This window comes from Arvicola amphibius, chromosome 8 (genome assembly GCF_903992535.2).
Source record: "Arvicola amphibius chromosome 8, mArvAmp1.2, whole genome shotgun sequence".
Lineage (NCBI taxonomy): Eukaryota > Metazoa > Chordata > Mammalia > Rodentia > Cricetidae > Arvicola > Arvicola amphibius.
In genome coordinates, this window is record NC_052054.1 from 79,198,757 (window position 1) to 79,223,286 (window position 24,530).

At 41.8% G+C, this 24,530-nt stretch overlaps 1 protein-coding gene across 2 annotated transcripts in view; it reads left to right on the plus strand.

Moving 5' to 3' along the window:
* Positions 1 to 2,324: 2,324 nt before the first annotated feature.
* LOC119821588 (zinc finger protein 568) overlaps positions 2,325 to 24,530 on the plus strand; it is an 84,597-nt gene continuing 62,391 nt past the window's right edge. Inside the window, exons 1-4 of one of the 2 annotated variants that reach the window (XM_038340721.1) lie at positions 2,325 to 2,649; positions 8,954 to 9,080; positions 10,257 to 10,352; positions 12,658 to 16,752. In XM_038340721.1, the coding sequence (XP_038196649.1) occupies positions 8,957 to 9,080; positions 10,257 to 10,352; positions 12,658 to 13,982 (1,545 nt within the window). In that variant the 5' untranslated portion in view covers positions 2,325 to 2,649; positions 8,954 to 8,956 and the 3' untranslated portion in view covers positions 13,983 to 16,752. Of the gene's footprint in view, positions 2,650 to 8,575; positions 8,682 to 8,953; positions 9,081 to 10,256; positions 10,353 to 12,657 lie in introns of those variants that run through there. The other variant, XM_038340722.1, reaches the window with a different exon arrangement.

Sequence of the window (24,530 nt, forward strand, 5' to 3'; positions counted from 1 at the left end):
GTACATTCAAATTTACGGCTTTCTTTAAGATGGTTGTAATTGTCTTATTGGCTGGAGGTTTTCATATGTTTTATATATTTATTTAAACCCTTAACAGGAGGGGAGTGTCATTCAGGTGGTAGAGACTTTCCCTTGTGTACAGAAGACCCCGGGATCCATCTCCAGTACCACAAAACAAGCACCTTGGGAGAAACAAAACAAAACAAACAAACAAACAAAAACCCTTATAAGATACGTGCTTCTCAAACACTCACCCACGCTGTAGGAGTGAGTTGTCTTTTCATTGTAGCAGGCTTTTACTTTTAGGCGACCAACCTGCTCCCAATCATGACTCGGAGACTTATTATTCATTATAAATGCTTGGCCTACCTTAGGCTCGTTTCTGGCTAGCTCTTTTAACTTGTTTCTCTTTGTCTACCTTTTGCCTCCTGGCTTTTTACCTTTTATTCTTTCTGTATATCTTCCTTTCCTACTGTCTCCAAGTCTGGCTGGTGGCTGCCTGACTTCCGCCCCGTCCAGTCCCTCTCTCCCTCATTCTGTCCTCTCTTCTCGAGCCTACATTTCTCCACCTACTTATTCTTTCTGCCCACCAGCCCCACCTATCCCTTTTCGGCCTAGCTATTGGCCATTCGGCTTCTTATTAGACCAATAATCAGGTGCCTTAGGAAAGCAAGGTAGAAACAGCAACACATGTTTTCATAATTTAACAAATGCAGTATAAACAAATGTAACACAACCTTACATTGTTAAATGCAGCAGAAATAAAAGTAAAACACCTTCACATAGTTTACATAATATTCCAAAGCATAAACAAATGTAACACATCTCGGGCCAGTTAAAATAAACTTCTACCACATTTCATTTATTGATATACCCTTTGATGCACAAGTTTTTTTTGTTTTAGCCCTAACCCCTCTGGGTTTTTGAGACAGGGTCTCTCTTTGTAACCCTAGCTCTCCTGGAATTTGCTCTCTAGACCAGGACAGCCTCAAACTCACAGAGATCCTTCTGCCTCCACTGCCCGAGTGCAGAGATTAAAGGCCTGTGCCACCACTGTCAGCCAGCTTTATTTATTTCTATTTTCTGTGTATTTTGCTTCCAGGTACCTCCACACCAAGTGCATGCAGTTCATGGAGAGACCAGAAGAGGGCATGGGATTCCCTGGCACTGGAGTGACAAGTGGTTGGAAGTCACTCCAGGTGATTGATTGCTGGGAATTGAAGACAGGTCCTCTTCAAGAGCAGCAAGTACTCTTAACTACAAAGTCATCTCTCCAGGGCTTACTTTAGGTATTACAGTGGACATATTTCCTTTATTAAGCAACATTATTTTGCTTCACATAGAGCATAGAACTCTAAGCAATAGTTTACTTCTTTTTTCCTTGCCTAATAGAAGCTTCTTGAATTTGCCGTTGCTTGCTTTGTGGACCAGACTGGCTTCAAGCTCACATAAATCAGCCTGCTTCTGTTTTCCAGGTACTGATATTAAAGGTGTATATCACAATGCCCAGCCCTACTCCTTATTATTTTGTTGTTGTTTTTGTTTTGTTTTCTGGCTTCTAACCAGACACTACGGAGGAAAATCCCATACACAAAAATATATCCATCATTTTAAACCTTCAACATCTGCCACACTCGTCATGTTGCGCTCCCCACAGATCTGTTCCTATAGCAGCACATTTAAACGTCACGAGTATTATACTGTGAACACAGTCACACAGTGATCACAGAAATGTATGCCTAACCTAGCACATCATGTTTTCCAGTTACACTCGGAGAAACACACACACACACACACAGAGGGTCTGGTATTTATTCTCAAAATCCCAGTTGTGAAAGAATTTTTTCCTAAAGAAAAATGCTATGTGTTCAAATGAAGTGTAGAGTCAGATCAAAAAGATACTGAGGGAGTGGCTGAGTGGCAAAGTGCTCGCTGGCGTGCGTGCTTGAGGACCTGGGCTCCGTCCCGCAGAAAGATCTATGAAAGGACTAGAGAAATGGCTCAGCAATTCAGAGCACTCTGGGGACCGACGCCCTCTTCTGGCCTCTCCTGGCACCAGGCGTGTTCCTGGCGAACAGTCATAAATGTAGGCAAAAACACATACAAAGTAAAAATAAATAAATACTTCAATTTATTTTATGTGCATTGGTGTTCTGCTTTCGCGGGTGTTCTGCTTGCATAGATGTCTGCATACATGTGGTTTGACCGTGGAAAGCCAGTGATAGAGACATTGGGACTGAACCTGTCAGTGCAGCGAAACACCTTGGGGCCGCTGCACTTTCGGTCCGAACTACATTTCCCAATGGCCCCAGCGAGAGCTGGGCCGTCGCCCCTTTGTGTCCTCCAGGAGCCCAGGCAACCGAGGCTCTTCTTTTCCGTCCCTTTCCCCCTGAGCCTAGATTCCCTCAACCTAAGGTCGGAGGGTTTGGAGGAGATTCCAGAGCCTTCCGGGCCGAAACGGAATCTTCCCGCAGTTGGTTCTGCTGGTGAGAAGTGGGCCGGGGAGTGGCCAGCGCGCGTCTCTCGGACACCGGTCATCAGGCACTCTGGGTGGCCCTTGGAACAGGACAGTTTTGGCTACGGTACGGCGACACTGTCACCTGATGTGCGAGTCCACTCTGTGACGGGGTGCGAGTGAATCCACATCTGGTACTTTTCTCTTTACCCCCTTGTGCACGGACGTGCCGCTTCTTTGTGACTAGAGCGTGAGACCGTTGTTCGTGATGCCAGCCTGTGGTACCCGAATGTTCGAGAATTGGGAGTGTAGGAGAGGGTGGACATTTGATACTGTTTACACACAGGGCCTTTAACCGTGGCATATGTGTGACAGTGGCTGACAATGTCGTCTTTGAGATTGGGTATGTGAGGGTCTTGAGACTGTCACCCAGTGTCTTTTTGTCAAGCTAGCCAAGTGGTGACAGCATGCTACCAAGTTTCTGAATCACTCTCTTATTGTGCAGAAGAATGGTCGATGAAGTTCAGCAACTTCATTTAATCTTAATGGCTTATTTATTCGAGCTGTATCTTTAATCAGTCGCATTTCTCTTTGTTTGTAATCTCTTCATATTTGCTGCCCAAGTAACAAATTGGAAATGACTTAGACATGAATTATATTGTATGCAAATAAATTGCTAGGTCTCCATCAATGCTGTTATTGGAGGGAAGGTTGCAACAGGAGGGAAAAAAACTCCTAAAATGGTAGGTAATTCGGGATGCTGAGAGGAACACCTAATTATTCACATTCTTTCCCCATCTCAGCTATCAGGACTTGCCAGTTCTTAAGAGTTGAGAGGAAAAAAGAATAGCTCTCGGCTTCTTAAGATCGCGTGTTAGGTGAGGTGGTGTGTTCTCCCTACCTTCCTGCTTTCAAAGTGAATAGACCATCAACTTTCTTCCTGAAACCCACAGCAGGTGGCATCACAGCCCTTGGGTGGGATTCCCCAATACTCCAATCCCTGACTAGCTCATTTGACCGCATCTAATTTCTTTCACTCTGAGGGAAATTCTTTCTGTCAGCTCACTCGTCCTTAAAATTTTTAATTTAATTTTTTTGACCTTTTCAATAGTTTTTTTGTTAAGTGTATGTGTGTTTATCCGTGTGTGCCAAGTGTGTGGCACTGCCTGCAGAGCCCAGAAGAGGGAGTCTGATCCTCTGGTGCTGGCGTTACAGGCACTGGGAGGCACCTGACCTGGATGCTGGAAACTGAATTTGGATCCTCTGGAAGAGCTTAGCAATGCTCTTAACTATGGCCCACCTCCCCACCTGTATATACATGGGGTGGGGGAGATGAGGCAGGGTTCTCTGTGTAGCCCTAGCTGTCCTGGAATGCACTCTGTAGACCAGGCTGGCCTCGAACTCATGGAGATCTGTTGTGGTAATTTTGTCAGTGTTGTAGTCTGACGTTCAGTGAAGTCAGACATTGATTCAAGAGGCAGGGTTCACAGAGAGTCCCCCAGTGGGGAGAAAGGCCTCCAGTGAAGTGGACCTTTTTGAGCCTGGGGCAGGAGGAACAGTGATGGTGTGTGTCGTGTTTGTCTCAGGGTTATTCTTATATTCGTCCCTGAGTTTTATTATATAGCAAATGGTAAAGGAAATCACGATAGAGATCCGCCTGCCTCTGCTTCCCGAGTGCTGGGATCAAAGGCGTGTAGTGCTATATACATTTTAAATGTGTGCTCTTACACATACATTCCCTCCTAGCATGCTATTCCCCACATACAAGATAAAGGCCAGATTAATTCTATTTACTTCCAAGCATTCACGGATCAACAAATTTTAAGTTTCTGTTGACATTGGGTACCACAGGATGTAGTCTCGGGCCACCTCCTCCTTCATCCACACTCACTGATTTGGTAATGTCATCTTGTCTCACGGCTTGTGTATGAGTATGTGTACATGTATGCCTGCCAGACTGTACATCTAAACCTTTTTATTTTCATAAGGGGCCGCACTGCATAGACCAGGCAGGCTTTGAATTCGAAGAGGTCCACTGGCCTCTGCCTTCTGAGGGCTGTGACTGAAAGTGTGCACCGCCACACCTGACTAGATCGCATCCCTGAAACCGACGTTCATCTCTGACCGCCCACTGAATGTGTTCGCGTGGTTGCATAATCACCACCTCAGATGCAAGCATCTCTCAAATCGAGTAAAATCCACGAGCGGGAGAGTGTCACGGTCTGACACTGTTAGTGTTTAGTGGTTTAGTAAGGCCACTCTCCCGCTGTTGATGATAAACCGAATGGGTTGCCGATAAAATGGGGATGTGAACTCGGGAGCTCTTGCTCTTCCATCGTGGAGCGGTTTGTTCAGCTTTTGAAGCATAGCTAGAATTAGCCAGCTTTCCCTCTGCCGCCACTGCTTCTGTTCTGTTCTGAACTGACATCTCTCACGTGGATAGCTGCTATATTCTCCTGGCTTGGGTCTCTACTTCCATTCTTCCTGCTCCTTTTGTGTTTCACCCCCTCTCTCTGACCGTGCTTGGCTCCTTAAACTTGAAATTCTCCTGCCTCAGCCTCCCTAGTGCAGTGATTACAGATGTTCCACTCCATGCCCAGCTTCTCCTGATATTTTGATCACAGTTGGTTGACTCTACGTGTGTAGACCATGGAAACACAGAGGCCAAGTACACTGTCATCATTTGTTAGGGGTCAAATTAATTTTCATTTGGATTTAAGCCCTCTTTGAAACTTCAATGCCGTCGCTCAAACCCAGGCCCTTGTACACGGGAGGCAAGCACTCTTTAGCACTGAGCTATGCCTGCAGTTGACCTTGCGATTATTTTTGTTGATTATATAGATGAACAACCTCAAAAAAGAGGGTGAGGGCTGGAGGGATGGCTCAGACGTTAAGAGCATATACTTCTCTTGCTAAGGACCTAAATCTGGTCTCCAGTATCTATGCCAGGCAGCTCACAACTGCCAGTACTCCCGCTCTAAGAGACTTCTGACAGCCTCCTCCTGGCCTCCATAGGCACCTGCACTTGTATACACACAAGATGTAAACACACAATTAAATCCTTAAAAAACTAATTGAAGAACTATGGATGTCATATATGCTTATTAGATATGACTTTATTTTATGTACATACATCTTTTGCCTGCATGTATGTATTGTGCCATGTGCATGTGGTGTCCCTGGTGTCAGAAGAAGGTGTTGGATCCCCAGAACAGGACTTACTCACAGCTCTGAGCTCCATGGAGGTGCAGGGAACCAAACCTGGTTTGAGCAACAAGGGCTCCTAACTGCTGAGGCACCCCCCTGCATCCCTTTCTTTCTCATTATATGGTTTTATATCCTCTTCTTGGGGAGCATATGTCCTCACCAACCCAACTGTTGGCAGAAGCAAACGGGAGCAGTTCCCTTACAACCTCGTGTATTTAAATAAGAGAAAGACCGTTACTGCGTGTTGGGGCCTCTAGAATCCTTTCCTTCCTGAGACCGTTTCTTTTCCTCTCTTCCTAAACAACAACAAAAAACTTGTTTTTTTTATGTGTCCCAGGCTAGCCTAGAACTCAGAGTTTCCTGCGTCAGCCTCCTAAATATTGAGCATCACAGCCAGTGCCTTTCCTATGCCAGGCGGGTCCTGTACCACTGTTAATCCTGAGCATCACAGCCAGTGCCTTTCCTATGCTGGACTGAGCATCACACGCCAGAGCCTTTCCTGTGCTGGGCATCACAAGCCAGTGCCTTTCCTGTGCTGGGCATCACAGCCAGTGCCTCTTCCTGTGCTGGGCGGGTCCTGTACCACTTGAGCTGCATTTTCTGTCCTTGGTGTGTTGACATAAGGCCTTTCTGTGTACCCAGGCTGGCCATAAACTTTCTGTCCTGTTTTGCCCCTGGAGTGTGATGATTACAGGCCTGTGCTGCTCTGCCTGTTTGAGACAGGTCTGTTGTTGTTGTTTTCTTGGGTTTCACTGGTTTTTGAGACAGGGTCTTTTTTTGTTGTCTTGAAACTGGCTGTTGTAGATCAAAACTGGCCCTCAGAATCACAGGAACTCTACCACCTGAGTGATGGGATTAAAAGTATGCGCCACCATATCCAATTTGTTTTGTTTTTATGGGGACAAAATTTAATCAAATTTGAAGAAGGTGGTGGTGGAATACTGCTTATAATTCACAAAGCCCTTAGTTTGATTCTATGTTACACACACACACACACACACACACACACACACACACACGGAACGTTTATTCGGTTCATCAGCAGCAGTCACATAAAGAAAACTGCAGTGTAAATGAATCATAGCTTAGCTCCAGATTTTTAAAAACTTTGCCCTGCTCCGGAGACAGAAGCAAAATTATGAATGAAACTTCTATTTCTCTACACAAAAACTATTTACTCTGCCCAGACTAGCACAATTCTCAGAGCTGTAGCACGTAACTGTGGGCCATCTTTTATCCCCTTCTTGAAATGTTCAACCCTTCCTTCTTCATCCAAATGGTCCAGTGAGTATTTTTGTTTGGTTGGTTTGTTTTTTTTTTTTCTTCGAGGTTTCTTTGTGTAGCTTTTAGAGCCTGTCCTGGAACTCCCTCTGTAGACCAGGCTGGCCTCAGACTCACAGAGCTGCCTGCTCTGCCTCCCAATCACTGGGATTACAGGCATGTGTCTGGTTGGACTATTGAGTATTTGAATGTCTCATGAGTACCAGTTCTGTTCCATTGTAAAACACAGCATCTGTTCTACACTCTACGGTATGTGAACCAGGGAACCAGGCTAGAGAGTTTTAAAAACACACGCACACAGACAGAGACACGGGGACATGGGTCACCCCTTAAAACAACAATGCCAACTTATTGTGCTCCAGGGAAGCCTACATAGGGATCCTTAATTGATAGCCATGCCCCAGCTCTCGGGATCTTTCAGCTGCAGGCCTCACCAGAACCCACTCCCCTGCCATCAGGGGAGCTGCAGGCACAGGTAAACAGGTTGTTTTTGCTCAGTTCACTCCAGCAGGCAAGGGGTCTGAGGCAGGCAAAGCAAGTCAAGGGGACAGGGGTCTGCAGCCCCCAGGATCCCATCCCTGGGAATGGATCATGAGCAAAGCACACTGAACTCGTGCTACTTACATTTCAGTCATCAGGGAAGGGGACAGGAAATAAATGAAGCAAGCAGAGGCCTGAGTTGTAGCTCAGTGTCTGCCTAGCATGGACTAAGCCCTGAGCTTAAATCCAGGACCTCAAAAACCAGGTGTGATAGTGCACACTTGTAATCCCAGCACTTGAGAGGTGGGGGCAGGAGGATCAGGAGTTCCAGGTCATCCTCAGCTACACAGAATTGGAGACCAGTCTGGGATACATTAAACTATGTTACAAAAAATAAAGTACAGAGCTGAGGATGTAGCTTCCTGAAGAACTTTGCTTAGCACATGCAAAGTCCTGGGTTCAAACTCAGCACCTCTGATCTGGGGCTGGAGAGATGGCTCAGTGGTTAGGAGCACTGGCTGCTCTTGCAGAGACTGACAGCACCCATATTGCTGCTCACAACCATCTGTAACTCTGGTTCCAGGATATCCAACACCCTCTTCTGGCCTCTGAGGACACTGCATTCACGTGATGTGCAGACATACATGCAGGCAAAGCCCTCCCACACATAACTTATAAGCAAATATATATGCATGTACACATATGCATATATACATATATATATGCACACACATATATACATGTATGCATATATACATATATTTATATATGTATATATTTTATTTTATATATACATATATATGCATAGCTGGAGGAGTAGGGAATTGAGGTGGGCATGTTGTTCTGTGTTGCTCAAGAGGATCAAGAAAGGAGACTCACTCCAGGGTACAATCTAGGCTCTCTGGCAACAAGCAAGCCCAGCCTCTGATGGATTGAACCACCAACTGCCATTCAGAGCATATTATTGATTGCTACACAAAGGTCATTTTATGTGTCAAACAAGTTCCTCCCACCAAAGTCCCTTTGATCTGTTCGTTCTCTGAAGAAAATCACACCCCTTATTGTGTGCTGTTTGCCCTTGCTGTGCACTGTTTGCCCTTGCTGTGCACTGTTTGCAGTACCCAATGATTCAAGGTCCTCCAAGGGTGCCAGGTGACTCTTGTGACCGCAGTCATTCAACAGACGGGAAGCACCCTTAGAAAAACAACCCTGTAAATCATGAAAAGCGATCGCTGTTCTCTACTGTGATTTCTTCCAGGTCTAAGCACCTCCAACTATCATATCCTAATGTTGTTAGTGAGAAAGGACGATTTCATTCTAATGTTCAGCCGTGACGCAATGACTCTGCTAGGTCCCCACTACATCGGAGCACTATTCGGAATGATCTGAGAAATACAGGGGCCCTGAGAGGGAATGTGGCTGATGTCTTTGGGGGTGTCATCTCAGGGAGAGCCCACTGTCCCAGTGCTGGGTAAGCGAGGTGAACGTGGTGAGGGAGGAGGTCATTGCCTCTCATTTCTTTCACTTCAGGAGATGGTGACCTTCAGAGATGTAGCGGTAGACTTCTCCCAGGAAGAATGGGATTCTCTGAATTCTTCTCAAAGGCATTTGTACAGCCATGTGATGTTGGAGAACTACAGGATCCTGGTATCTCTGGGTAAGTATGCGCAATAGTTTATGTCAGCTTGACACAATCTAAAGTTATCTGAAAGGAGGGAACTTCAATTAAGAAAATGTCTCCAGGGGCTGGAGAAATGGCTCAGCGGTTAAGAGCATTGCCTGCTCTTCCAAAGGTCCTGAGTTCAATTCCCAGCAACCACATGGTGGCTCACACCATCTGTAATGAGGTCTGGTGCCCTCTTCTGGCCTTCAGACATACACACAGACCGAATATTGTATATATAATAAATAAATAAATATTTAAAAAAAAAAGAAAAAAAAAAAAAAGAAAATGTCTCCAGCCGGGCAGTGGTGGCGCACGCCTTTAATCCCAGCACTCGGGAGGCAGAGGCAGGAAGATCTCTGATTTCAAGGCCAGCCTGGTCTACAAGAGCTAGTTCCAGGACAGGCCTAGAAACTACAGGGAAACACCTGTCTCGGAAAAAAAAAAAAAAAGAAAAGAAATGTCTCCATAAGATCAGGCTGCAGGGCATTTTCTTAATTAGTGATTGATGGGGGAAGGAGCATCCCATTGTGGGTGGAACCATCCCTGAGCTGATGGTCCTGAGTTCTATAAGAAAGCAGGCTAAGCAAGCCATGTGGAGTAAGCCAGTAAGCAGCACCCCTCCATGGCCTCTGCATCAGCTCCTGCCTCCAGGATCCTGCTCTGTTTGAGTCTCTGCCCTGACTTCCTTCAGTGATGGACTATGATGTAGAAATGTAAGCCTAATAAACCTTTCCCTCTGCTTCAGTCACTGTTCTGTTGCTGTGAAGAGACACTCTGTCCATGTCAGCTATTATAAAGCTAAGCGTTTAACTGGTGACTGCTTACAGTTTCAGAGGTTTAGTCCATTGACATCATGGCAGGATGCATGGTGACACAGGCAGAAATGGTCCTGGAGAAGTAGCTGAGAATTCAAAAAAAGAAAGAAACAAATCAAGAACCTACCAACAGCAACAACAAAAAAGCCACAAAAACAAAAATCAAAATGAACAGACAAAATACCAGTAAGAAAAAAAGCAAAAGCAAACAAAAGGAAAGAAAACTGCTATTGCATTTATTTTGTGGGTGGCTACTCCTGGGCATGGGGCCTGCCCTGCGGTGTGGCTGGTACCAGGTGTACGCTGTGGGCTGCCCTCGACATAACCAAGTCATTTCTTTCCACCTGCTCAGGCCTTTGCTTTTCCAAGCCAAGTGTGATATTCTTGTTGGAACAAGGAAAAGAGCCGTGGACGGTGAAGACAGAACTGACAGACAGTTTGTCCACAGGTGAGTGGGGGGGGGGGGCGGGACTAGAAAGGCAGAGACCTTTGAAGGTGACAGCTCAACCTGACTCAGGAAAGTATCCCTGGGTTCTTTTTTGTGGCATGTTCCTAAATGTCTTAGGACTAAAAGAAACCTGGGGCTTTCCCGGATAGTCTCCCCACTGGCCAACCTTGCTCTCTCCTCCCTCATGCTTCCCTTCTTCCTAATGACTTATTCCATCTGTTTTCCGACTTCTGTTACTTCTCATTTCATAGTTCATGTCAAGCTTTTAAATAGTCTTTTCCTGATTTGATGGATGCCATACCGAGAGTAAATGAGGCACCAGGTTCAAATTCTGGTTCTCACATGTGGTGAAATTTAGGACAGTCACTTCACCTCTTTGTTTTGTCACAGCTATAATAATACGTTTGAAGTACCGTGGAGTTTTCTGCTGTGTGGAGTGACCTCGACCAGAGGTAGTGGTGTCTCCCCAAGTGCCTCATCTTCTCTACCAGTTCATGCATTCTCATTCCGCTAATCAACGCCAACATTGCTCAGCTTGCCCTTCAGACATGGTTATCTTCAGCAGCCTCCTCCCCGCCCCCCACCCCGGGGTCCTAGAGTGCTGCATGTGTGCACTAATAACTCAGCAAGTGCCGGGCGGCAGTAAAGATGTGATAGAGCTACAGGTGGCATAGACGAAAAGGAAACCCAGAGAAAGGGTGAGAGGGGATTCTGGTAGCTGGGAAGACGACAGTCTTTAACAACAACAAAGATAAGCAGCTGGAGAATATTTGGGGAACCAAGAAACAAGATCTTGGGTTTGTGGTGTGGGAAGGGTTTACAGACAAACAGAAAACACTGAGGAAACATGAAGGACAAGTATTCTGTCATTGTAAATCCCTCTCTCAACCCCACATCCCACACCGCCTCAGCCAGTGTTTTATGTCCGCAGTCTATTTTCTGAGAAGACATTTTGATGGGTAACTGTAGTATCAAATGATACAGAATTAAATTTATGTGTATTATTAAAGAATCACTCACATAAAGAGACATCACATATATGGAGTCTAGAAAGTATTTCATTTTAAAGTGTGGCGTGTGTGTTGTGTGCACACGTGTGTGCATGCCTTAGTGACTTTCCTCTTGCTGTGAAGGGACACCGTGATCATCTGGAGTTGCAGGCAGTTGTAAGCCTGGTGCTTGCAGCCGGTTTTGGGTCCTCTGGAAGAACAGTTAGTGCTCTTACTCACTTGAGCCATCTCCCCATCCCCTATATGAAGTTTAAATAAAACAAAACCCATTTAGTTACTTCTTAGCTTAAGAAATGGATAACTGGGGCTGCTGAGATGTCTCCGTGGGGAGCAACACTTACTTTCAAGCCTTACAATCTGAGTTCCATCCCTAGAACCCAAATGGTGGGCAGAGAGAACTAACTCTAGCAAGTTGTCCTCTGACATCCACATGGTGAGTGGCATGGGCATGCATGTGCATATGTGTGTGTGTGTGTGCATGTGCACACACACACACAAACACAAACACAAAATATTTTTTTTGTTTTTTGAGACAGGGTTTCTTTGTGTAGGCCTGGTTGTCCTATAACTTGCTCTGTAGACCGGGCTGGCCTTGAACTCATAGATCTGCCTGCCTCCGCCTCTTGAGTTCTGGGATTAAACACATGTGCCATCACTGCCCAGCAAAATAAGTTTAACAATGTAATAAAAATTTTAAACAAGGTAAGAGAAAATTTTATCTGTTGATTATTTTGTACAAATTTAAGTTATAATGAAGTAAAACATAAAACAGACAATTGTCAATATCATTTTAGGACTTGATGAACTCTCTACAGATACATGGCTGCCTTCCCTTCCTTTTTCTGTAGCACTTAATACATTTAACATGCAATTAAAGTTCCCTGATTGCTTTTTGTCTCTGATAAGGAAATAAGATCAATGAAGGCAGTGGTCATGATACTGAAAGCATCCACAAGAGCGTCTCAAATCAGATAATTATTTTTCAATGAATGTCCTTCGATGAAGCAATTATGGGAATGCAGACTATTTTAGTGTCCATAATTACAGCCAAGTCCGGTCATAGCCATTCCTTCTCACCCTGTGGCTTGCCGTGCTGCTGTTCTTGAGGTTCCAGTCACTCCTCATAGATCCTTATGGCCAATTTTCAGTTTGTTATATACTTCAGAACTGTGAGAATAAGTGTTCGTTGGGGGTTTTATTTGATACTAAGTTTACACACTTCACTTTACAAATGTTCTTTCATGATCATATTTTCTTGATATAAAATAAAGAAGACACTTTTTTATTACTTTTAGATTGGGAGTCTATGTATGTGACTGAAGGATTAATCCCAAAGCAGGAACTTTATGAAGAACAGTCATCCAGAAAGATAATTGAAGAACTTAGAAGTATCGGCCTTCATTGTCCCAGTTTGATGGGAGAATGGGACCATGAGCATCATTTTGAGAGACAATCTGAGAATCTAAAAGCATATTTCAAGGAAGAGACCATTGCTCTTGAAGCTCTGATTGATAACAGATCCTGGGGAGGTTTCTATCAGAACACACTGCTTCAAACACGACAGACAACCCCCAGAGAGGAGAGTGCATTTAAACAAGGCACATGCAAGAAAAGCTGGAAGACTGTCAAGCCCGAGAGCATCTACACAGAGAAGAAACTTCTGAAGTGCAGCAATTGTGAGAAAGTCTTCAACCAGAGCTCCTCCCTCACTCTGCACCAGAGAATCCACACTGGAGAGAAGCCCTATGCATGCGTTGAGTGTGGAAAAGCCTTCAGCCAGAGGTCAAACCTCGTTCAGCATCACAGGATTCATACTGGAGAGAAGCCCTATGAATGTAAAGAATGCCGGAAAGCGTTCAGCCAGAATGCACATCTAGTTCAACACCTGCGAGTTCATACCGGAGAAAAGCCGTATGAGTGTAAGGTGTGCAGGAAGGCCTTCAGCCAGTTTGCCTACCTTGCTCAGCATCAGAGGGTCCATACGGGAGAGAAACCCTATGAATGTATCGAGTGTGGAAAAGCCTTTAGCAATAGATCATCTATTGCTCAACACCAGAGAGTTCACACCGGAGAGAAACCTTTTGAGTGCAGGGTGTGTAGGAAAGCCTTCAGCCTTCGCGCATACCTTACTGTGCACCAGAGAATACACACGGGGGAGAGACCCTACAAATGCAAGGAATGTGGGAAAGCCTTCAGCCAAAATTCCCACCTTGCTCAGCATCAGAGAATCCATACGGGTGAAAAGCCTTATAAATGCCAGGAATGTAGGAAGGCCTTCAGCCAGATCGCCTATCTTGCTCAACATCAAAGAGTTCACACAGGGGAGAAACCTTATGAATGTATTAAGTGTGGGAAGGCTTTTAGCAATGACTCGTCCCTTACTCAGCACCAGAGAGTGCATACTGGAGAGAAGCCTTATGAATGTAATGTTTGTGGGAAGGCCTTCAGTTACTGTGGATCCCTTGCCCAGCATCAGAGAATCCATACAGGAGAGAGACCCTATGAGTGTAAGGAGTGTAAGAAAACCTTCAGGCAGCACGCACATCTTGCTCATCACCAGAGAGTTCACATTGGGAAGTCACTCTTACCCCCCAATCCAGGCAATCACCAAGTCCTGTAAATCCCAGCTCCTAAATATTTCTGAAATCTGTGTTCTTTTCTGTCTTTAGTGCTGGTCACTGCTATATCGTTCTAATGGGTTTTCCAGTATCTATTATTACTATCTCCAAGTGATTTTCCAATAATGTACCCAAAATGATTTTATTTTGAAGTGGAATCTTGTGGGGAAAAAAAAAGCTGGCCTTAGACTCACTATGTAGCCAAGGTTGGCCTCAATTCATTACCCTCCTGTCTCTGCCCCTCAAGGGCAAGTGCCGAGATTACAGAAGTGTGGTACCATACCCAGCAGTTTTTTTAAGGCATAAAGATTAACACATCACCATCTCCCCCTGTAGCTGCCCTTTCCTGCTATTGTTTTTAGACTAATCAACACCCTTAAAATTGTATATGAGACTCTTTTTTGTATGATCCAAACATATCATTCAGCTTTATTTTCTCTCTGCCTGCTTTAGGCACTAGACTTGTCTTAACACAGTGAGCTTAGTTCTGGGAAACCGTAGCTCTGCCATTACTATGACACTGTGTGACTTTGAACAACTCATTTAATTTGTCTAAACCTCATGGTTTTAATCTTAAAATAGGGATATTAAAGGCTACTGTATTGTGGAAATGTATTACAAAGTATCTGTTGAAAAGTAATCCATACTGAGATGAGAAATTTGCATGCAGAGCACTTAACAAAGGACATCAACTATAGCAGAGCCTCAGTAAATAGGTGCATGCTAGGCACCGGGCACTGTTCAGTACAGTTAGCATACTTTAATCCATTTACTTCTCACAGCTGAGAAAAGGTTCACTGAACCTCTTTGGGAAGCACCCGATCAGAACTGAAAAAACTTAAACATTTTAGAACATAAATGGGAGCTTTCATCCTCTTGGCGAATAATCATTATAGACACAGGTAGTAAACAATAATTGATTATTAGTGTTTTATCAAGTTTCTAAAGAGAATGGAGTAAACCAAACTGGGCTTTCCAGTGTATTACGAATCATTTTGTGGTGGTTTTTTTTTTTTAATGTGTGGCATGTTGGACCTTCATGAATCAGTTCCTTATGAAATTCCAATAAAATACTTCACTGAAGCTAAAATTTTCATAATGAACACACAAAATAAAAACCAAAAGCACTCATGGGAACTTTTTTTTTTTGAAATTAAAGTTGAACTAGGAGCTGGAGCAATGAATCAGCAGTTAAGAGCAGCAGCTGCTCTTGCAGAGGACCCAGGTTCAGTTTCTAGAACCCACATGGCAGCTCCCAACCATCAGTTGCTCCAGTTCCTGGACGGCAGTGGCTGATTGTTACGAGCTGGGGGACTTCAGCTCCAGGTTCTTTTCGAGTAATATCTATGAGGACTCTGTGCCCTTCTCCCCAGAGAGCGATTAGTGACCAGACCAAGCAAGAGAATTGTTTTTATAATGATTCTTTACTAGCAACTTCAATATCCAATGTATCAATGGGGTTTACAATCTTAGTAGGCATGGGGTTTGATAATGGGCAACACACAGGCAATTCAATATCACAATTATTAATCCTATTAATCCTAATACATAAAACCAATTCATAACCTTAATCTAACTTACCACTTATTCATAAAACACTTCTTAACCTTAATACGACTTATCCATTACTTATCTAGAAAACACTTCTTAACCTTATCTATTAACATTTCCTAATCTTATTAATTATCCATAAGATATCTCTTAACATTTCACACACTAAACCTATGTATTAATACGTATATGCTCTTCTCTTAACATCTCATACACACATGAAATAGCATCATACAACCTGGTATTCCCTGGCTTAAAAAGGGCTTTTTGAATTTCTTCAGGCTGGGCTCTTGTCCGCACTGGAGGCTGGGTAGCGTAGATCGACTCTTGACCCCATAGTCTGCACTCGGGAGATAAGGTTCCGATGTCGTGTTCCAGGCTGGTATCGGGTCGTCTATAGCCTGGTGCTAGTCTGTCTCAGAATGTAGGGCCTTGAACTCGGCTTTTCAGAGTGACCGAGTCTCGGGAGACAAGGCTCTTAGCTCACTATTCTCGACGAAGCTCTGCTCTCAGGATGGCAAAGCGTTCTGTCTACTCAGAAAACGAAGCTTTGCTCTCGGGACGGCAAAGCGTTCTGAAAGGCAGAATATCTTGTCTGTTCTCGGGAGACAGACCTTCAATGTCCACTCTCAGGAAATGAGGCTTTGCATTCAAGAGACAAGGCATTAAATGTCTGTTTTCAGGAGGTGAAGCTCTGTACTCAGGAGACAGAGCATTAAATGTTTAGGCAAGGCGTTTTAATATTTCTGCTTTTCGGGAGGCAGGCTAGGAGGATCTCTCTTTCCATGAAGGCCTGATGTCAGAGCCATTGTGAGAAGTGAGATGACCATCCTGCTTCAGCCCTCTCTTTTAAGTCAGTTTGAAACTGCTCCTCGTTTGATCCTTCCGATAACCAGATGTCCTGGGTTATCAGTATCGACTGACCACAGAAGGGTGGGGGTCCCTCTTGTGTGGCAAGATTATTTCGTTACCATGGTTGCTGGGTGCAGCCCCCTCATCTGGCAGGGCCAGATGGGTGTGGCAGCCTTCAAGCGGGCAAATGTTCTCTTAATATTTCACCTTAGTAATTTTCCACACCACACACAAGAAGAAATGCTTTTACATTACACCAAGTTGCATTTATTCTTACTCTATAAATTTCCTGCTCTATCTACACTACAGATTCCCCTTTATTTATTCATTCAGAGGAATCTGTTTCCATGCTCATTACATTGATGCACTCTGCTGACCTCTGTGGGCAGCATATGCACATGGAGGCAAAATGTTCAGATAGGTAGGTAGGTAGATAGGTAGATAGATAAATAGATAGATAGACAGACAGACAGACAGACACAGACAGACAGATGATAGATAGATAGATAGATAGATAGATAGATAGATAGATAGATAGATAGATAGATAGATAGATAGATAGATCGATCTTCAAACTTGTATTACTAAATCTTCAGGCTTGCATTCATGAAATCTGAATATGAAGAGGCAAGTGCTAGGCATGCTGGCACACACCTTTAATCTTAGGACTCAGGAAGTATATAGTTACAAACCAAAAAGAGTCACACAGTGAGCCTTGTCTCAGAGTAAAATGAAAAGGTGGTTGAGACAAGATTAAAAAATATGCTAACCATTCTTCTAATAAAAGAGTGCATTGTTTTTAAAATTATCTATCATCATCATTAATTTTTGAGATAAGATGTCACCATACAGCCCTAGTTGCCCCAGAACTTGCTGTGTAGACAAGGCTAGCCTCAAAAGGCAGCATTCTATCTTAAAGGTTAAAATAGAATGCACATATAGCCACTGTTTTTTGAAACAGAGTGTCACAATGTAGTATGGCTGGCCTGGAACTCTATATATAGACCACACTGGTCTTGAACTCATAAAGATCTACCTGCCTCTGCTTCCCAAATGTTGGAATTAAAGGCATGAGCAACCATGCCCAGCCAGAACTTCTCTTTGAAATCCTAGTTAGCTTTGTAGGCTCTTTGTATGTACTTTTACATTTACAACTAGCCCAGGGAGACATAGTTTTAAGTAATACTAAATCAGAGCTTGTCGTGCTATAACACCCTGAATCACCTGGATATCTTCCTAAAATACAGGTTCTGATTCCGTAGATTTCAAGTGAGTTCTGTCATTCAGTATATCTCAAAAGCTTCCAAATAAGGCCAAAGTTGTTCCTTAAAGGCATTTCACATTGAATACCTAGGTGCTGTATTGTATTTGTTTAGAGTATTCTTTGTTAGAGTAACAAGGATCAGCAAGTCGCAGCCTTAGTTGGCCAACCATTTTTTATTGTTGTATTTGAAAACTGTTCTATGTAGCACAGACTGGCGTGCAACTTACTGTGTAGCCCAGGCTGGCCACTAATTCACAAAGATCTACTTGCCTTTCCTTTTGGGTGCTGGGTTTAAAGGCATAAACCACCACAACCAGCCCATAACTACATTCTTATAGTTCTGTATTGTCTAGGTTTTCCTTCTACAATGGGAAAGCTGAATAACTGCAATAGTAACCACATGGTTCATAAAACATAAACTATTTAGTCTTCCACACTCTTAAGAACAAGTTTGCCAGCTCCCGTTCTTTAGTGTCATCTCATCTTCTTTCAAATTCTTTCTCTCCATGAGCCCTGTGATCTAATTCATTCCATTTATGCCAGTGTTCTGGGTCTTCTCTACTTATAGAACACTCTCTTCTGACTCTTGCTTTTGGCTATGGTGCATCACCTTTATTCATGTACTGTGCGCACTTTAAATCTTGAAATTGTTTCTTAAATCGCTTCATTCCAGATTATCATAATCATAAAGACTCATAAGAGATCATTGTAACTTTCTTCAGAAGACAGGCAGCAGGTTGATGTCTAGAGGAAAGGACAGCAAGACATGCTTTCCAGACAAGATGACTTTACCAGAAGGAAAACATCATCCAAGGGGAAAAGTTCGGGAATGTAATGTTTGAGACAATATCATTTCTGAGTACTGATCCTTTTCCTTCAATTCAAAACCCCAATAACTGGAATCATTGTGAAGAAAGTTGAAACCATGATTTAAACTTGATGGGTTTTGAGAGAAACTATGCAAAAAAAGATGATGGTATGGACTTGGGAAGTGGTTACAGTATAAAAACTATAATAGAAGATCTAATGAAGAAAACATATACACAGTATAACAAATCTACCTAAATTTGTACCAATAGATCAAGATCCATACCAATACAATATATTCATCTCTATTATAGCATATCATCCTTTAAATGTAAACAAACGTTTATAAACAATATTTGGGAATTTGGTGTAGTTCTCATCAAACTGCTTCCTACTTTTTGTTGGGCAAAGAATTTCTTTGTGGGTTCACAGAGACCTTTCAGGAGATCTTGGTCCATTGACCCACATTGGTCTGGAAGGAATCCATATGTTCTCATCCTCTGTGGAAACAAAAGCAAAACCTCTTTTCCAAAGTAACATATCCTTATACCCAAATTTTGAGGTCAAGATACTGTTAAAGTATATGTTTATTTAGCTTAGCAGCCCATACAATGAAATGTCTCTCTGCAGTAAAAACATTAAAAGAAAACATAATAATATACATAATCCAAACTCTCTGTGTACATTCCATCTTTACATAGTTTATTTTTCTTTACTCCATTAATCTATGACTGTCTTACTCTTTTATACTACTTTTTTCTTTTTTATTGTTGTTACTGAGTTACATACTTTTTCTCTGCTCCCATCCCTTTTTATCCCCCCCTTCTACCCTCTCTCATGGTCCCCATGTTCCCAATTCACTCAGGAGATCTTGTTGTTTTCTATGTTACATGTAGTTTAGATCCATGTATGTCTCTCTCAGTGTCCTCATTGTTGTCTAGGTTCTCTGGAATTGTGAATTGTAGGCTGATTTTTCTTTGCTTTATGTCTAAAAGCCACTTATGAATGAGTACATATGATATTTGTCTGTCTGAGTCTGGGTTACCTCACTCAATATGATGTTTTCTAGATCCATCCATTTGCCTGCAAATTTCAAGATGTCATTATTTTTGTCTGCTGTGTAGTATTCCATTGTGTAAATGTACCACATTTTCCTTATCCGTTCTTTGGTTGAGAGGCATTTAGGTTTGTTTCCAGGTTCTGGCTATGACAAACAAAGCTGCTTTGAACATAGTTGATTACATGTCCTTGTAGTATGATTGAGTATCCTTTGGGTATATACCCAAAAGTGGTATTGCTGGATCTTGAGAAAAGTTGTTCCTTAATTTTCTGAGAAATCAGCATACTGATATTCAAAGGGGCTGTACCAGCTTACACTCCCACCAGCAGTGGAAGAGTTCCCTTTACCTCACATCCTCTCCAGCATAAGTTGTCATCAGTGTTTTTGATATTGGCTATTCTTACAGGTGTAAGATGGAATCTCAGAGTTGTTTTGATTTGCATTTCTCTGATGACTAAGGATGTTGAACATTTCCTTAAGTGTTGTTCAGCCATTTGAGATTTCTCTTTTGAGAGTTCTTTGTTTAGGTCTGTACTCCACTTTTTTTATTGGATTACTTGGACTTTTGATGACCAATTTCTTGAGTTCTTTGTATATTTTAGAGATCAGCCCTCTGTTTGATATGGGGTTGGTCAAAATCTTTTCCCATTCTGTAGGCAGCGGTTTTGTCTTGTTGACCATGTCCTTTTTGCTTTACAGAAGCTTCTCAGTTTTAGGAGGTCCCATTTATTAATTGTTGCTCTCAATGTCTGTGCTACCAGGGTTATATTTTAAAAGTGATCTCATATGCCAATGCATTCAAAGTATTTCCCACTTTCTCTTCTATTAGGTTTAGTGTGGCTGGCTTTATGTTGAGGTCTTTAATCTGTTTAGACTTGAGTTTTGTGCATGGTGATAGATATGGATCTATTTTCATTCTTCTACATGTTGCTATCCAGTTATGCCAGCACCATTTGTTGAATATACTTCCTTTTTTCCATTTTATGTCTTTTGCTTCTTTGTCAAAGATCAGATGATTTTCAGTGTGTGGATTAATATCTTCAATTCAGTTCCATTGGTCCTCCTGTCTGTTCTTATGCCAATACCAGGCTGTTTTCAGTACTGTAGCTCTGTAGTAGAGTTTGAAGTCAGGGATTGTGATGCCTCCAGAAGTTCCTTTATTGTATATACAGGATTGTTTTGGCTATCCTGGGTTTTTGCTTTTCCATATGAAGTTGAGTATTGTTCATTCGAGGTCTGTGAAGAATTTTGCTGGACATTGCATTGAATCTGTAGATTGCTTTTGGTAAGATTGCCATTTTTACTAGGCTAATTCTACCTACCCAAGAGCATAGGAGATCTTTCCATTTTCTGATATCTTCTCAATTTCTTTCCTCAAAGATTTAAAGTCTTGTCATACAAGTCTTCCACTTGTTTGGTTAGAGTTACTCAAAGATATTTTATGCTATTTGTGGCTATTATGAAGGGTGATGTTTCTCTGATTTTTTTTTCTCAGCCCATTTATCATCTGTGTAAAGGAGGGCTACTGATTTTTTTTTAGTTAATCTTGTGTCCTGCTATATTACTGATGGTGTTTATGAGTTGAAAAGTTCCTTGGTAGAATTTTTAGGGTTGGTTATATAAACTATATATCATCAGCAAATAGTGAGAGTTTGACTTCTTTTCCAATTTGTATCTCTTTGATCTCTTTTTGTTGTCTTATTGCTCTAGCTAGAACTTCAAGTAGTATATTGAATAGATACGAAGAGAATGGACAGCCTTGTCTTGTTCCTGATATCTGATACCTGATCGTTTGAGTTTCTCTCCATTTAGTTTGATGTTTGCTATTGGCTTGCTGTATATTGCCTTTATTATGTTAGGTATGTTTCTTGTATCCCTGCTCTCTCCAAGACCTTTATCATGAGGAGATTTGTATTTTATTAAAGGCTTTTTCAGCATCTAAGGAGATGATCATTTTTTTCAGTTTGTTTATATGGTGGATTACACTGATAGATTTTCATATGTTGAATCATCTCTGCATCTCTGGGATGAAGTCAACTTGGCCATGGTGGATGATTTTCCTGATGTGTTTTTGGATTCAGTTTGCCAATATTTTATTGAGTATTTTTGCATCAATGTTCATGAGGGAGATTGGTCTGTAATTCTCTTTTTTAGTAATGTCTTTATGTGGTCTGGGTATCAGGGTAATTGTAGCCTCATAAAGAGAGTTTGGCAATGTTGCTTCTGTTTCTATTGTGTGGAATTATTTGAGGAGTATTGGTATTAGTTCTTCTTTGAGAATCTTGCTGAAACCATCTGGTCTTTGGCTTGCTTTGGTTGATATCCTTTTGATGACTGTTTCTATTTCTTCAGCAGTTGTAGATCTTAATTTCTTTTCTTGTCTTGATTTAATTTTGGTGATATTTTTCCAGAAAGTTGTCCATTTCCTTTAAGTTTTCCAATTTTGTTGAATACAAGCTTTCAAAATATGATTTTATGATTTTTTGGATTTCCTTCCTGTCGGTTGTTATGTCCCCCTTTTCATTTCTGATTCTGTTAATTTGGATATTCTCTCTCCGCCTTTTGGTAGTTTGGATAAAGGTTGTCTATTTTGTTTATTTTCTCAATGAACCAACTCTTAGTCTCATTGTTTCTTTGTATTGTTTTCTTTGTTTCTATTTTGTTGATTTCAGCTCTCAATTTGATTATTTCCTGCCATCTAGTCCTCATGGGTACATTTGCTTCTTTTTGTTCTAGAGTTTTCAAATGTTCTGTTAACTCACTATTGTGGGGTTTTCCAGCTTCTTTATGTAGGCATTTAATGCTATGAACTTTCCTCTTAATACTGCTTTCACTGTGTCCCATAAATTTGGGTATGTTTTCTGGTCATTTTTATTGAAATTTAGGAAGTCCTTAATTTCTTTATTTCTTCCTTGACCCATTGATGATTCAGATGAACATTGTTTAATTTCAATGTGTTTGTGGGCATTCTGGAATTAGTGTTGCTATTAAATTCTAGCTTCGAGCCATAGTAATCTGATAAGATACATGGGGTTATTCCAATTTTTATTTGTATCTGTTGAGGTTTGCTTTGTTACCGAGTATGTGGTCAATTTTTGAGAAGGTTCCATGTGATGCTGAGAAGGTAAATTCTTTTGTGTTTGGATGGAATGTTCTATAGATGTCTGTTAAGTCCATTTGAGTCATAATATCTGTTAATTCCCTTATTTCTCTGTTCAAATTTTGTCTGACAGATTTGTCTGGTGGTGACAGTCGGGTATTGAAGTCTCCCACTATTAGTGTGTGGGGCTTAATGTGTGATTTAAGCTTGAGAAGTGTTTCTTTTACAGTACTGAAAACTGTATTTGGGGCACAGATGTTCAGTATTCAGATTTCCTCTTGATGTATTTTTCCTGTGACTAATATGAAATGTCCTTCTCTGTCTCTTTTGATTGATTTTAACTTTAAGCCTATTTTGTTAAATATTAGGATAGGTATAGCAGCTTGTTTCTTATGCCCATTTGACTGGAAAATTCTTTGCCAACCCTTTACTCTGAGGCAATATCTGTCTTTGATGTTGAGGTGTGTTTCTTGTATGCAGCAGAAGGATGGATTCTGTTTTCATATCCAATCTGTTAGCCTGTCTCTTTTTATAGGTGAATTGAGTCCATTTATATTAAGGGATATTAATGACCAGTGATTGCTAGCTCCTGTTATTTTAGTTTTCATTGTTGATTTTATTGTGTGTGTTTTTTCCCTTTTTTGAGATTTGCTGCTGTGAGATCATCTATTGTCTGTGGAGGCCCAAAATTGCCTATTTCCACATTGACCAAAGGTCAGACAGTTGGGACTTACCTCTAGTTCCTTCAAAGTTAGTGTGCTTCTACCTCTACAAAGGTCCCACCTAGTTGTAAATCAGAGGGTTCTCTCTCAAGGTAATTGTCAACAGGTGTGACTAATTGCAAGACCTTGTGCTCCTAGAATAGAAAAGTAGATTGTTCTGACCTCAAACAGAAGTCTAAGGATCAACTAAGTTCCAGTCCCCTTTATGGAGATAATTTGGGATTCTACCCAGGGAGTGGTTTGTTTGCCTGCAGAGTGTTTTGGTCTAGGGCATGAGTGTGACTTGGCAACTTGTTTTGTTCTAGCAACAGAATACAACTATGAATGTAGACTTTCTATTGGTATGTTCATTTCCTTGTCTCATGTTAATGCAGTCTTTTGTCTTACTCTTACCTTTTGGGGTTAAGGGTATTTTAAGCAGTTGAAAATTAAACAGCAGGCAAATTTTCAGTACTCATGGAAATTCCCTCCCGATACTATCCTGTATGTTTCTCCATTTTATTTTAAACAGCAGGCAAATTTTCAGTACTCATGGAAATTCCCTCCCGATACTATCCTGTATGTTTCTCCATTTTATTATTTTCATTCATGTCTTTATATTCTTTACTATATTTCTAAATCCCCATGGCCTTACCCTGGCTAGAGGTATTTTTGTTGAGGCTGGTCCCTGTCAATTGTGTTTTTGTGAATGTAGCCAACTTCCTTGGGTTGGAGTTTTCCTTCTAGTACTTTGTGTAGGGCTGGTTTTGTGACTAGATATTTGTTAAATCTGGTTCTGTCATGGAATATCTTGTTTTGTCTGTCTATGGTGAATGAAAGTTTTGCTGGGTATATTAGTCTGGGCTGGCATCCCTGATCTCTTAATTTCTGCATAACACTTGACCAGGACCTTCTGGATTTCGTTATTTCCATTGAGAAGTCAGGTGTAATTCTGATACGTCTGCCTTTATATGTTACTTGGCGTTTTACCTTTGTAGCTCTTAATATTCTTTCTTTATTCTGTATGTTTAGTTTTGATTATTATGTGGCAAGAGGACTCTTTTTTGGATCCTGTCTATATGGTGTACTGTAAGCTTCTTGATTCTTCATATACATATCTTTCTTTAGGTTGAGCAAGTTTTCTTCTATGATTTTGTTGAATATACTTTCTGTGCCTTTGAACTGGATTTCTTCTTCTTCTATCCCTATTATTCT